Below are 14,198 nucleotides of genomic sequence, written 5' to 3'. Positions count from 1 at the left end.
TACAGGCCTTCAAAGAGGTTTTCGATGAAAACCCCGATATCATGATTCGAGTCATCCAGGTCATTATGATACGTTTGCAACGTGTCCTTTTCACTGCCCTGCGCAATTATTTGGGCCTCAACTCCGAGTTGGTACAAAACCATATGCGCCACAAGAAAACGCAACAAACCCAACAGCAGCAACATTATCAGCAGCAACAACAACAACAGTCAAGCACCAATCCAGCACAACAACAAACACAATTGAAGCATTCACCCGGCCATCGACGTTCCCAGGGTGAAATCCTGCAACATAGTCTCTCAGATCCCATACCTCCACCAGATATGTTGCAGGATTTAGCCTCCTATGAGGCTCCATTATCACAACAAGCCCCACCTCAGGGTTCTTCCCTACACGCCCATGGCAGTTTGGGCAATCTATCGACACGTCGCTATTCCATGACTCCTGCAGAGATCAATATAAATGCCTCCTCCATTGACATGTTGTTGGTAAATGCCTCTGCGGTCGATAGCTTCCTCAAGGAATTGGGCTTACCCGAAGAGGATCGCTCATTTCTCGAACCCTTTGTTGAGGTTCGTGAAGTCGACGTCGATGTTACCCTCATTAAAGAGGGCAACTCCGATGATATATGTGTTTGGTTTGTTATGACTGGTGGTTTGGCTGTCTACCAGAGTGGTGTGGATGCCATACGCAATTTCAAAACCGATCGTGTGGACTGCTTTATCCATTATGTGCATCCAGGGGAGATTGTGGGTGGCTTGGCTGTTTTGACTGGCGAAGCTAGTGCCTATACCATAACATCGCTATATCCCAGCCGCATTGCTTTCATACGTCGACCCGCCATCTATCAGATTATGCGTGAAAGGCCCAAAATCGTTTTGGATCTGGGCAATGGGGTTGTCAGACGCCTCTCGCCTTTGGTAAGACAATGCGATTATGCTCTCGATTGGATTTTCCTGGAGTCTGGTCGTGCTGTCTATCGCCAGGATGAAATGAGCGATAGTACCTACATAGTGCTCAGTGGTCGTATGCGTTCCGTTATCACCCAGTCAAGTGGCAAAAAGGAAATAGTGGGTGAATATGGCAAAGGTGATTTGGTGGGTATTGTGGAAATGATAACGGAGACATGTCGTACTACAACTGTAATGGCTGTGAGAGACTCCGAGCTTGCCAAATTGCCAGAGGGTCTCTTCAATGCCATTAAATTGCGCTATCCCATAGTGGTGACCAAGCTTATTTCCCTGCTAAGTCATCGTATTTTGGGCACCATGCAATCGCGATCCACTGGCACTGCAGCGCCATTAGAAGCAAATCCCGTCACTCATAAATACTCCACAGTAGCCTTAGTACCCGTCTCCGAAGATGTCCCCTTGACCGCATTCACCTACGAACTATTCCATTCGCTGTGTGCTATTGGCCCCACACTGCGATTAACCTCTGAAGTAGTGCGCAAACAATTGGGAGTTCATACCTTTGAGCAGAGCAATGAATATCGTCTGACATCTTGGTTGGCCCAGCAAGAGGATCGTTATATTATTACTTTGTATCAGTGTGATGCTTCCCTGAGTGCCTGGACGCAACGCTGTATGCGCCAAGCCGATGTTATTCTCATTGTTGGCCTGGGCGACCGTGCTCCAACAGTGGGTAAATTTGAACGTGAAATTGATCGTTTGGCTATGCGCACACAAAAGGAACTTGTGCTGTTGTACTCGGAAACGGATAGTTCAAAGCCCATGAATACATTGCAGTGGTTAAACTCACGTCCCTGGGTTACAAAACATCATCATGTGCAGTGTGTGAAGCGTATGTTTACCCGCAAGAGTCAATATCGAATTGTAAGTATGAGAGTGTGGGTGTGGGTGTCGTATAGGAAAATCTTCGCATGCATATCTATAGGAAAGTTGTTAAGGTTGTTTACTTAGTGCATTGCATATTTTTATTATCCCGAATGCTAGATGATTAAATCAATCTGTCAATCTCTCAACAAAATGGAAAATAGCAAACTATTAGAACCAGCTAGACTTTATACATTTGTATTATAATTACGGTAGCACAAAGTTTCTTTACTTTTGTATTTTTTGTTGTGCGATGTTATTGAGTATATCTTTGCCTAATAGGAATGCGAATAAAATAACATCGACCCGATATATACCTGCCTTCTCGCAAAATTTTAGTAGCAGGAGGTTACCCTACAATTGGAGTAGGGCCACACACAGTGGAATAAAAATTCTTTCCGTCGCTTAAAACTGGGTCCTTAGATCTAGTATTTGTGGCTATTGACCGGATATTTAATCTACGTCCGGAATTACCGAATGAATACTTCCCTCTATTGTTTTGACTTGATGGAATAATTCATCAGCCAGGGGCTGCCTCATTTATGCCGACATAAGCGCATCAGAAAAACTTTCAAATCTATGGTCCAATACTCCCGAACAATATGACAAATGACAAATGAACACATATGAGAATATTCTACTGAATGAAATCAGCAAGTTTTTTGATTCAAAAATCTATTATCTAAAAAAAGTAATCACGAAAGAATTTCGTGAAAAGCGAACATAGTACCAAACTTAAGAGAGAAGAAAAGGCAAAATAAAAATGATAGAAAAACACAAGTAAATTAACAAAAAAATTAAAAAGTGTTTTGTAAAACTTAAAAAAAATGGCCCCCATCGATTGAAAACTTGTTAAATCACTTTAATTGCTTATTCACAGATGTTATTAAACTTTCTCTTTCCTTAATTTTCTTCGTTTATTTCTAATCCTTGCACTTGGTGCCTCTTTAAAGAGTCGTATGACAAATCTATCTATTGCTGTGTTTTATTTTAGCCCTATCCATTGGAAGTCAGATGTTTTGGATAAAATATCAGTGCAAAGTTGTACTGGTAAGTTATCGATAACATGCAATAACAGATAATTAATCGTTATTTGCACGAACTAAAACACGGCATATATTGAACATCTGTGGTGTTGTGAATTAACAATTAAGGTGGGCTATCTAATTTTCAACCACATTTGGTTGTAATGAAATATATGTAGTGTTTTATTTTAGTAATGGATAAATAAGCAGTGAAGAGCAAAAATAAAGGCAAAATGGTTGCCAGTGCAAGTCTGTTTGTTTACCATGAGGTGGTAACACCATTTGCCAACCTGTCAAAACAATATGAGGAAAAAAGTGAAAATAATTGCAAAATTAAATAAATACAATTTGCAAAACATATATGGGCAAAGAGATCAAATAAAATCTATTTAGTTTTGTGGACGCAATTTATAAATAATTGGTTCTAATTTTATTTTACCATTCACAATAGATAATTTGAAAAAAAAACATATCTTGACAATCCTATCGGCAGATGTTCTACATAAGCCTCCACTGGTAATTTATCCAGAAATTAGTTGTCATGGATGCACGTATATAATACAAAAATAAAACACTGATAGAGATGCCATAAGCGACTTTTGAAAAAAGCTCGAGTGAAAACATTAGAAACAGGGTTCACAAGGTGTAACCATGTTAACCAAGCGACCAACTGACATAATTTATTTTTGTGTTATCGTTATTAAGCTTGCCAAACTTATTATTGTTTAAGTTTGCAATTGAAAACATTAAAAAATATTGCGCGAACATGCAATATACTGCACTTTGTCAGAGAAATAAAAATTTTAACTCATATTTGTTGTAATTCACAATGGACAGATTTTGACTATCTTAACGATGTTCATGGGACCTATATTTTCGAAAGTGACACAAACTTATGTTAGTGAATTCCGATACCTGATATACTTCCCAAATAAACCTATGAATGGTTTGATTGAACTTGTTGAACGCCTACATCTAATCGATTTAGTGCTTAACTTCCCATTATCTTTTTTTTAAGATTTTGCCAATAAAGATAAACTGTGCAACGTGAACTTGACCAATGCGGTCCATGATGGGAGTATATAAGATTCGACCCGGCTAAATTTAGCATGTTTTACTTGTTAATATTCCTCACGAAATTTTTATTATTTTAAAATTCTAAATTCTAATTATGTAAAAATGTCCGAGAGTGACATGCCACTTAATCTGAGTATTTTATAACTGCTAATATTTCTAATATTAATTATTTAATGCTTATTTTAAGTTTATTAATATTTTTCTTTTTCTACCGACCACTATTTGATTTGGAAACATTTTTATAGCCTAAAAATTTGTTTTTGTTTTCCTTTTTTCCGCAGAATGATTTGTATAGTCGAGTTCTTATGTCTGAGCCCAATATGCATTCGGACTTTTCTCGTTTGGCTCGTTGGCTTACGGGCAATTCGATTGGTTTGGTCTTGGGGGGAGGAGGGGCACGTGGTGCTGCTCATATTGGCATGATGAAGGCCATACAAGAGGCTGGTATACCCATTGATATGGTGGGTGGAGTAAGTATAGGAGCTTTAATGGGTGCCCTATGGTGTTCAGACCGTAATATAACCACAGTAACACAAAAGGCCAGAGAATGGTGCAAGGTATGTACTCAAAAATTATTTAAACCAAAAAAAAATTTTCAATTTCCATTTTTATATTTTTTGTTTTTGTGAAAGAAAATGACCAAATGGTTTTTACAATTATTGGATTTAACCTATCCCATAACTTCCATGTTTTCGGGTCGAGAGTTTAATAAAACAATACGTGATACTTTTGGCGATGTTAGTATTGAAGATTTATGGATACCCTATTTCACCTTGACCACAGACATTACGGCTAGTTGTCATAGAATTCATACGAATGGTAAGTTCTGGCTTGTTTTCGCTTGAAAGCTTTCTGTTGCCTTTCTTTTTTGTGTTTTATTAATCATTTGTGTATAAAATTATGGTCTTGTTATGCACCACCTTCATAAGAGAATACATAAAGATAAAAGTACTTCATTGGGACCCAATCGAATAAAAAAACATTTTTTTGTTTCCCTTCATTCACCATCAATCAGCATACAGTGTAACTCCCATAATGCACTTTTAACATCACAAAGCTTTTTGCTATAACTCCCTTACAAAACTGCTCATGTTTCTCATGAACTTTTTGTTGGTTATCATATAGATCTACACTAGCTGTCATTTAGTTTCTTTTGAAAAATCATATTCTGAGATTTTTACATACATATGAGTAAAACCAAATACATCTCTTCTCTTACAAAAACTTTTTGAAAATTTGTAATTACAATGTATTTGTTATGTATTTTGTGACATGATGATTATTGCTATAATAATGATGATGATGAGTATAAATTATTACCTTAAAAGGTAATTTCCTTTGTTCAATTTGTATTTAGCTTTTAGTTTTTTTCTTAAATTTGTTTTTTTCTTTTGTTTGCTTGAATTACATATTATTTAGTATTTTTACTTTAGTAATTACAATTATGACGATTTTCCTTTCATTATCTATTGCCTCTATCACACACAACCTTTGTATTTTGATTTTCATCGTTGTTTGTTTGTCTGTTCGTAGTTTGGAGTTCTCATTCATGTAGTGTTTTCTAATTCCACCTTGAGGCTGGTACTATGTTCGTTTTTCACCGCTGAAAACCCTTGGTTTTCGCGATTACTTTTTGAAAGACTACACAAATAACAATGATAAAATAACAATTTCATTAAAATTTACCATAATGTCTTGCTGAATAAAATCAGCAAGCTGTTTTGCTTTAAAATCTATTATATAAAATAAATAATCGGCGAAAAGCGAATATAGTACCATATTTTGGGTCGAAAGTTAAAGAGAGAGCAAAACGTACGATTTTTTATATCATTATACATACAGTGGCGTCTTTGTTTACGAGAATATACAAATGGATTAATTGTTGGTATTATGACATTAGCAGTATTTTTGTTTCGGTCTTAAGTAAGGCATTAATAAAAAAATCTAAAATGGAACAAACAAGACAAGAAAATAAGGACCTTATAACGGATAGAAGTGCAAGTCAAGGTCTGTTTTATATTAACAATACACATTGCAGTGAAAAGTGTATGTAAATTACATCCATCCCAAGAAGCACGTTCGGATAACCATTGCGAGGGTCATGGATTCTATTCTATTTAAAAAAAAAAACTGCCACTCTTACCTCATAAGGTGTTGAGGCCTAAGCTGTTTTGGGCAAACGGCTCGTTTTTTATAATGCATTGAAAATGACTCGTTTTGCATCTATAAAGCTGCTATCACACTATATGTGCTTGTATTATGACATGTCACTTTTGCAATTCATCATGTATGTCAAAATTGTCAATTTACATGCAATTCATCATGTTTGCTATCACACTTGTATATGTTGTTTTCATATAACATAACCTAAAATTGTAAGCCAAAGCTGATTTTTTTTAAAGCGTCCATATTGTTAAAGTTGTGAGAATGCTGGTTAAATAACAAAGTTGTTAAAAAAATTGATTTTGTGGTTGCTTTCATTCGACTGATAACAAAAACAGCTGATTTCGTTATGTGAATGAATAGAGCACGCTCTAATTCGTTGTTTTCATATTTTAGTTGCATTCGTATCCCACTACGTGTGCATCTTTAACAAATGCAAAATTTGACATGTCATAACACAAGCACATATAGTGTGATAGCACCTTTACAGGGGCCAATTACCACATACGGGAACGAGTAAAATCGTTTGAAATCTCTATTGTGAATTATATATCTCTTTATTGAATGTGCATTTTTTGAAAATAAGAACGCGAAAGTTTAAATTCATCGCTATTCATAAAAACTTTAACATAAACATTTATATACAAGTGGTATAACATTCATTAAATGCGAGAAAGCGCTCTCGATCACGTTATTTTTATTAATTCAGTTCGAATTTGCAAAGTAAGAAAAGCGTAAACCATAACAAGTTTGACAAACTTATTGATGGAAATGCAAAAAAAATGTTTGTCGGCTGATTGCTTGCCATAACCTTGTTAAGTGAATACTGACTTTATTGTATATAAGCACAAAACGACCAAAAACTATCTATCTAAGGCAGGTGAACCCAGTAAATGTCAAAAATTTGCATAATAAACGCAGCCTCAATTAATGTCAATAGTTAAATCAAACATCTTCCAAAAATAAGAATAAGTTTCGGAAGTATCACTTCAGAGCAGGATTCATTAATAGAAGGTTAAGTTACTTACAAAAACATAAGTTGGATGGGCCCCATAAACATCATTAAGATTGTGAAAATCAGCTTATAGTGAATGTCATCATATAGGAGAAAACATAAACAAAGAATGAATGTAATAAGAGAACAAGTTGACATCCCCAACGCCAAGTACTTCCAAAAACTAAAAAAAAATTGTCGGCTGATCGGTTGGTTTAACCATATTCAGTGAATCCTAACTTCAGAGTTGCTATTATAGAAATCCCATATGACAAGTCCTATCGTGTAATAGGAACTTAAGAGGATGTGTACAGTTGTGTACATGCTGAATTTGAAGTTAATATGCGAAATACATGTGGTCTTTTAACTAGTAGAACGTGTCACCAGGATTGCCATGGCATGGTTTTCACATATAAATGTGGGCCAACTGAAAAAATGCATCAAGAAAATACATATATTGAAATGGAGTTTAAGCCAATTTTATATATAACTACTCGCCATAGGTTCGAAATGGAGACAATGAGGTAATGAATTGAAGCAGGAGTGGACGTGTTGAATCCTAGAACATAATAGTATACTGATGGCTCAAAGCTGGGGAACGAACCGATATATGTAGTTGCCTATATTCAAATGACAGATCTTAATTGCAGAAGATTACGCTATATATAAAACAATCGTATTCATCCCAAGCTAGCCTCTTCGAAAGCATGTTAAGGTCGATTCTGACATTGATAGTATTGCACATTTTTTTCACATTTCCAGGGAATTTTTTGTATATTTTGGTCATCAGGCCCATAGATATATAGATAAAGTATGAGCCCCAACTCGGTCTTAAGTCTCTTAAGACAATGAGGTAATGAATTGAAGCAGGAGTGAACGTGTGGAATCCTAGATCATTATAGTTGTTAGTACACTGATGGCTCCAAGCTGGGGAACGAACCGATATATGTGGTTGCTTATATTCAAATGATAGATTTTAATTGCAGAAGATTACGCTATATATAAAACAATCGTCATCATTTGGACGCCACGCCATAATGGATAAGGGGAATGAAATAGCGGACAACGTGACAGTAAAGGCCAGAGCTGACGTTACTCTGGGTTAAGGTCTCATGCGCGACCTCATGCTGGAACGTGAAAAGTAATAATCTTTGGGGAGAACCAGACTTAGACAAAACTTGGCTGACACTGAGGAAATTTAGGAAGGAAATCGGTTCACAGCATACATACATACAGAAGAGGAGCGGCTGGCAAGGCGAGGCTGTATAGTAGGGTGGGTCAATTTTGGTGGTTGTGAAAATCGAAATCTATGACATATTCTAAATTTTTAAAATAAAAATCGGTATGGTGAAATGATTTCTTAAAAAAATGGTCCAGTAAAACAACACAATGTAAGCATAGCATAAAAATAATGTTGATGTGCATACTCAACACTACTCTTTAGATCAGGTGCAAGCTATGTTACATATACGCTATTGTGAATGACTACTAACTGTTGCTGGTTTTATTTTATTTACCTTTAAACTCCTATAGATTAAATAGGGAATATAAAAAGATAGAATGGTTAAAATAGTATTATTCAATAAAAACCATACCATGTAAATACCTTCGATTAACAGACCACTAAATTTCTACGTGCATCAGTAAAAGTGATACCTTAAATCATTAGTGCAGATTTCTGGGCAATCGAATGAAAATTAATAGTGTGTGGTTTCGGGAAAATTCAAAATATAGTTCCCAGAGGTATATCCATATGAGGCCCGTATAACCCATATTGTTATCAGTAAGCCTACACAGGGGCAAAAAACGCAGAAGTTTCAACTACTTCAGTTTAAGCTTTTTTTTTATTAAGACAGAAATATATGTCGGCAAATTTATATAAAAGACTATGCAAATGTAATTTTTTTATATGATATTTTCATGTGTATTCGCAAAGTCCTTTTTCATTTGTGTATTCATTTGCGAGGGAGTATAATTTTCATAACAATGTCCAGACTGTTTTGTTTTTTAAGGCCAATAGGCGAAAAAGTGATCCGGGCAATAACTTTGTCTTGTGTATTTGTGTGTGTGTGTCTCTTGTTTTTCTTACATTTTGTAAACCATTTCTAAAAACAACCACAACGAAATCAATCAGCAAAAGTTCAAAAGTCTAAAAATAATAATTATTGTCCCATATTGAGTGTGGCTCCAGACAAGAAATATTTTTCTTTTGTTTTTTGGTAATTTTATCCATAAAGAAACAAAACATTAATCCATTCATCACACCTGCAACTTGCCTCCCTTCTGTCTCTCTCTATCTATTTCTCTGTGTCTTTCTCTTTCTACTCCCTTCTTTTTACTCCAACACAGGATCTTTGTGGCGTTATGTACGTTCATCCATGTCACTTAGCGGTTATATGCCGCCTTTATGTGATCCCAAAGATGGACATTTGCTACTGGACGGAGGATATGTAAATAATTTACCAGGTAAATGTTTTTATGTTTTTTCTCTTCTTTTTTGCTTTTCCTTTCTCTTGTAATGTTGTTGTTATTGTTGCCTTAAGAATTTTATAAAAATATTTTTATAAAAATAGAGTTAAAAAAGATAAAAAAAAAACAAAAATGCAGTATCGGAAATTTTTTTGTCACTTGAAATAAAGCAAAAAAAATCTTTTTCCGTTTTTATAATAATTTTAAATAAAATATTTCTTAATTTTGGTTTTTAATTTTCTTTTGTTGGACATATGCCGTATATAGTTTAGCAAAATGTATAAAGTAAAAAAAGTGTAATACCAAAAGTTTGAATCTTTGAATTGAATGGAAAGTTTATCTCGGCCTTATCAAGTCTTATTATTTTCCTACAAGCTTTGCTGCAAGATTTTTAAGGTCACAACCATTGTGAATGATTTTGAGGTTGAAGATATTATAATTGACTTTCCATGTCGGAGAATATCTACAATGTTGTGTGAACCATTGACCATGCATATTTCTTGACACAAGGAAAGTTAAGCCTATCTGCCTTCAACGAAGCACAGTGGTTCAAAAGACAAAAAAAAAAAAATCGAACTAAATCCAAATTGTTGATCTGTTTTTTGAGCATAACAAAATGTTCTAAGAATTGGTAGAGATGAACTTAGACTTAGGCCTTGGTGCACATTGAATTCAAACATGGCCCAAAGGCACTACGAGTCGATTCTTACAAACGCATCTGTATTATGGTGGGTTGTGGTACAGAGTAAGTGCAACATAAGGCTCCTACAATAGGGCTAAAATGGACGCGTTGTGGACCTTAATAGAGAGTCAAATTTTGACGAAATTTTCTATGGAATTCAAATTACGGTGAAAATCATTCTACGAGGAAATGTTCTATAATAAATAATAAATTTTTGACGAAATTTTCTATAAAATTCAAATTTCGACGTATTTTTCTATGAAAATTTAATTTCGAAGATATTTCCTTTAAAAATCAAAAATCGACGAAATTTTCCATGAAAATCAATTATCGACAAAATTTACTGAAAACAATTTTGATGATAGTTTCTGAAGATGAAGATCAACTTTCGACAAAATATTCTTCGATAATCAAATTTGACAAAATTTTTCTATGAAAATTAAATTTTGACGAAATTTTGCAGAAAATTTGCAGAAAATCAAATTTCGACAAAATTTTCTGGAAAACAAATTTCAACGAAATTTTGTATGAAAATCAATTTTCTGCGAAATTTTCATTAAAAAAAAAAATTTCGACGTAACTTTCTATGAAAATCAAATCGAATATCGACGAAATTTTCTTAAGAATCAAGTTTCGACTAAATTCTCTATGAAAATCAAACTAGAATCGAAATTTTTAATGGAAATCAAATTTTGACGATTTTTTTTTAAATTTGCGAAATTTTCAATGAAAATAAAATTTTGACGAAATTTTCTATGAAAATAAAATGTTGACTAAATTTTCTATGAAAATAAAATTTTGACGAAATTTTCTATGAAAATAAAATTTCGACGAAATTTTCTGTGAAAATAAAATTTCTATGAAAATAAAATTTCGACGAAATTTTCTATGAAAATAAAATGTTGACGCAATTTTCTATGGAAATCATATTTCGACAAAATTTTCTATGAAAATAAAATTTCGACAAAATTTTCTATGAAAATAAAATTTCGACGAAATTTTCTACCAAAATAAAATTTTGACGAAATTTTCTCTGTAAATAAAGTTTCGACGAAATTTTCTATGAAATTAAATTTCGACGAAATTTTCTATGGAAATAAAATTTCAACGATATTTTCAATGGAAATAAAATTTCAACGATATTTCCAATAAAAATAAAATTTTGACGAAATTTTCTCTGTAAATAAAATTTCTACGGAATTTTCTATGAAAATAAAATTTTGACGAAATTTTCTATAAAAATAAATTTTCGACGAAATTTTCTTTGAAAATAAATTTTCGACGAATTTTCGACAAAATTTTCTATGAAAATTAAATTTTGACGAAATTTTTTATGAAAATCAAATTTCGAAAAAATTTTCTGAAAAACAAATTTCGACGACATTTTCTATGAAAATCAAATTTCAAAGATACTTTCTATGAAAATTAAATTTGAAGAAATGTTCGTAACAATCAAATTTGACGACATTTTTTATGATTTTGTTACAGTGATATTCAACCATTCTAACATAGAACCCTAAGCATAATGTCAGATTTGTACTTAACTAGCAAATAACTTTCATTTATATCCCTTGGTAAATTTTGCCCAAATTAAAATTCTCCCACACTATTCGACCGGTCAACATGCCCGCTCGGTGGTATTTTTTAAAGGGGAGTTGCCCTTAGTTAATGGCCGCCAAATTTGGGTTTTAGATATAAAGTTTTGGGGGCATAGAACTGATTTTATAAAAAAATCAAAGATGGTTTTTATAACAAAAACATATTTATCCAAATTGATTTCGAAATCTAATTTTCAAAAAAAAAAAATGCTCATATACTCTGGCTCAAAAATTCGATAAAAATGTTGGTCATACTTTGAATTTTTTTCAGCAAAATTAATAGGTAAAAATTTAATGTAGAATAGTATTTGAAATTAAAACTCCATTCAATTCAGCGCCTTGAAATCATGTGTGCACAAAAAATGTTAATTTTTTTTTATACATTTTGAAGGTTGGTTTTATTCTTTAGAAATGTATTAGAAAACAAGCAGTACAAGTAACAGGAAGTATAAGAGAAAAGTAAGTACAAATTTCCCATGGTTGCCCTACTTTAGTCTTAAAATTAGTTAGAGTGGATTGTTAAAAAAAAAAGTTTTTAGAAAAAAAATATTTTTTCCTAGAGAAAATATATGTAAAAAACTCAGAATGTGTTTTATTTTTCAATAACTCAATGAAAATGTGATTTATTTAATATTTCTTAACCTAAACCCTCCCCCCTCTCAAAATGCAAACAATCAAGCAGTTTCTTTTTCCTCCGCCTCTAAGAAACAAAATCATGCAAAAAAGCACACACAGACACACACACACAATAACTAATAAATACATAAAGCAAGCAATCAATCAAACAACAATCATATCAAATATCATATCGTTGTTAAATATGATGATAACACTTTTATTGTTAAAAAAATTCGTTTTTTTTTCTATTCCATAACCATAATCATTGGTGGTTTTTATTTTACTTTTGGTTTTATTATTTTTTAGTTTTTAAAAAAATTTAAAGATTTAAAAATTTTCTTTTTTTTTATAAATTAAAATAGTTTTTATTTTATTTTTCTTTCTTTTCATTCCAAACTTTATTGTGGTGTGTGTCCTATTTGCCTTTTATTTGGTATTGTTGTCTTTCGTCCTTTCTTTTTTTCTCTTCTCTCTCTCTATCTCTCTTACACACTCTCTCTGAATACAGGTCACCTGTGGCGTTATGTACGTGCTAGCATGTCCATTGCTGGTGTTTTTCCACCGTTTTGTGACTATAAAGATGGTCATTTGTTATTAGACGGGTGTTATACCAATAATGTTCCAGGTAATGTTTTTTTTTTGTTTTGGTTTATTTTAAGAAAAGAAAAGATTTGTTTTTGAAAATATTTTTTTTTTAATAAGTGTATTTTTTATATATGTTTTTCCATTTTTTGTGCTTAAACCCTATGTGTTTATTTTTGTAAATTTCCGCACTGCATTTTTGTTTTAAAAGTTAGTTGTTAATCGAAGTTAGTTGTAAATTAGAATTTAAGATATGTTTAAACAAGAAAAGTTAAAAAAAATATGTATAAGTGTATGTATAAGTATGATCTAAGTTTGCAAAAAGAAGTCGTTAGAAAGAAATTTAACAAGTAAAAGCGTGCTAAGGCTCTATTACATGATATGTAGTTGTCTTATGACATGTCAAATGTAGCACATGTATAGTTGTACATGTCGTATGATACAAATGAAACTAACATAATAAACATGACCTTTCTAAATAGCACATGTAATTATTCATTCTGACAAAAACATCATGAAATCAGCTGTTTTTGTTGTCAGTCTAATGGAAGCAAACCCAAATTAAATTGTTTTCACAAATTTATGATTAAACCAACTTTCTCAGAACTTTAACAATTTTTATGCATAAAAATTCAGATTAGCTCACATTTTTAGGGTATGTCATAAGAAAATAACATACAGATGTGATAGCAAAAATGTTGAATCGTATGTAAATCGACAATTTTGACAAACATTTTCAATTACATGACATGTCATAAGACATCTACATGCCGTGTAATAGTGCCTTAACCAGCCCACAAACTGTATTAATAGATTCCTCTTCCGTTCATTAATAATCTTAAGATGATTTGCAAAATCGTATTTGATTTGAATATTTTCTTAGAATTCTAAAAATATTTGTGGTGATTTGTTTGTTTCTTTGTAATTCCGCATATTGGCGTACACAGGCAGTGATTTTGCTTTCCGTGGCGATGCCATAATTGCCAGCCCGGGCTATGTCTTTTTGCACAGTGTTGCTAAATAGTATTAAATATTGCGATAAAATCGTATGATTTTTGAGACAATTCACTTTATAATGTAAGTCAAAGTCAAATTAATAAATGTGTTATGAATTTCAATGGTATATAGGAGTTTGCTATGTATCGCTTCCCAAAG

At 32.8% G+C, this 14,198-nt stretch overlaps 1 protein-coding gene across 3 annotated transcripts in view; it reads left to right on the top strand.

Moving 5' to 3' along the window:
* Positions 1–14,198, top strand: part of LOC106087269 (neuropathy target esterase sws) — a 42,989-nt gene that overhangs the window by 19,894 nt on the left and 8,897 nt on the right. The window contains exons 3-7 of one of the 3 annotated variants that reach the window (XM_013252262.2): positions 6–1,835; positions 4,219–4,494; positions 4,570–4,756; positions 9,444–9,560; positions 12,970–13,086. In XM_013252262.2, the coding sequence (XP_013107716.2) occupies positions 6–1,835; positions 4,219–4,494; positions 4,570–4,756; positions 9,444–9,560; positions 12,970–13,086 (2,527 nt within the window). The remainder of the gene's footprint in view (positions 1–5; positions 1,836–4,218; positions 4,495–4,569; positions 4,757–9,443; positions 9,561–12,969; positions 13,087–14,198) is intronic. The other 2 variants (XM_013252276.2, XM_013252268.2) reach the window with 2 other exon arrangements.

The sequence above is a fragment of the Stomoxys calcitrans genome, chromosome 4 (genome assembly GCF_963082655.1).
Source record: "Stomoxys calcitrans chromosome 4, idStoCalc2.1, whole genome shotgun sequence".
In the NCBI taxonomy this organism is placed as follows: Eukaryota; Metazoa; Arthropoda; class Insecta; order Diptera; family Muscidae; genus Stomoxys; species Stomoxys calcitrans.
Note: the sequence above shows the minus strand (reverse complement) of the source record. Positions and strands in the feature narration are given on the sequence as shown.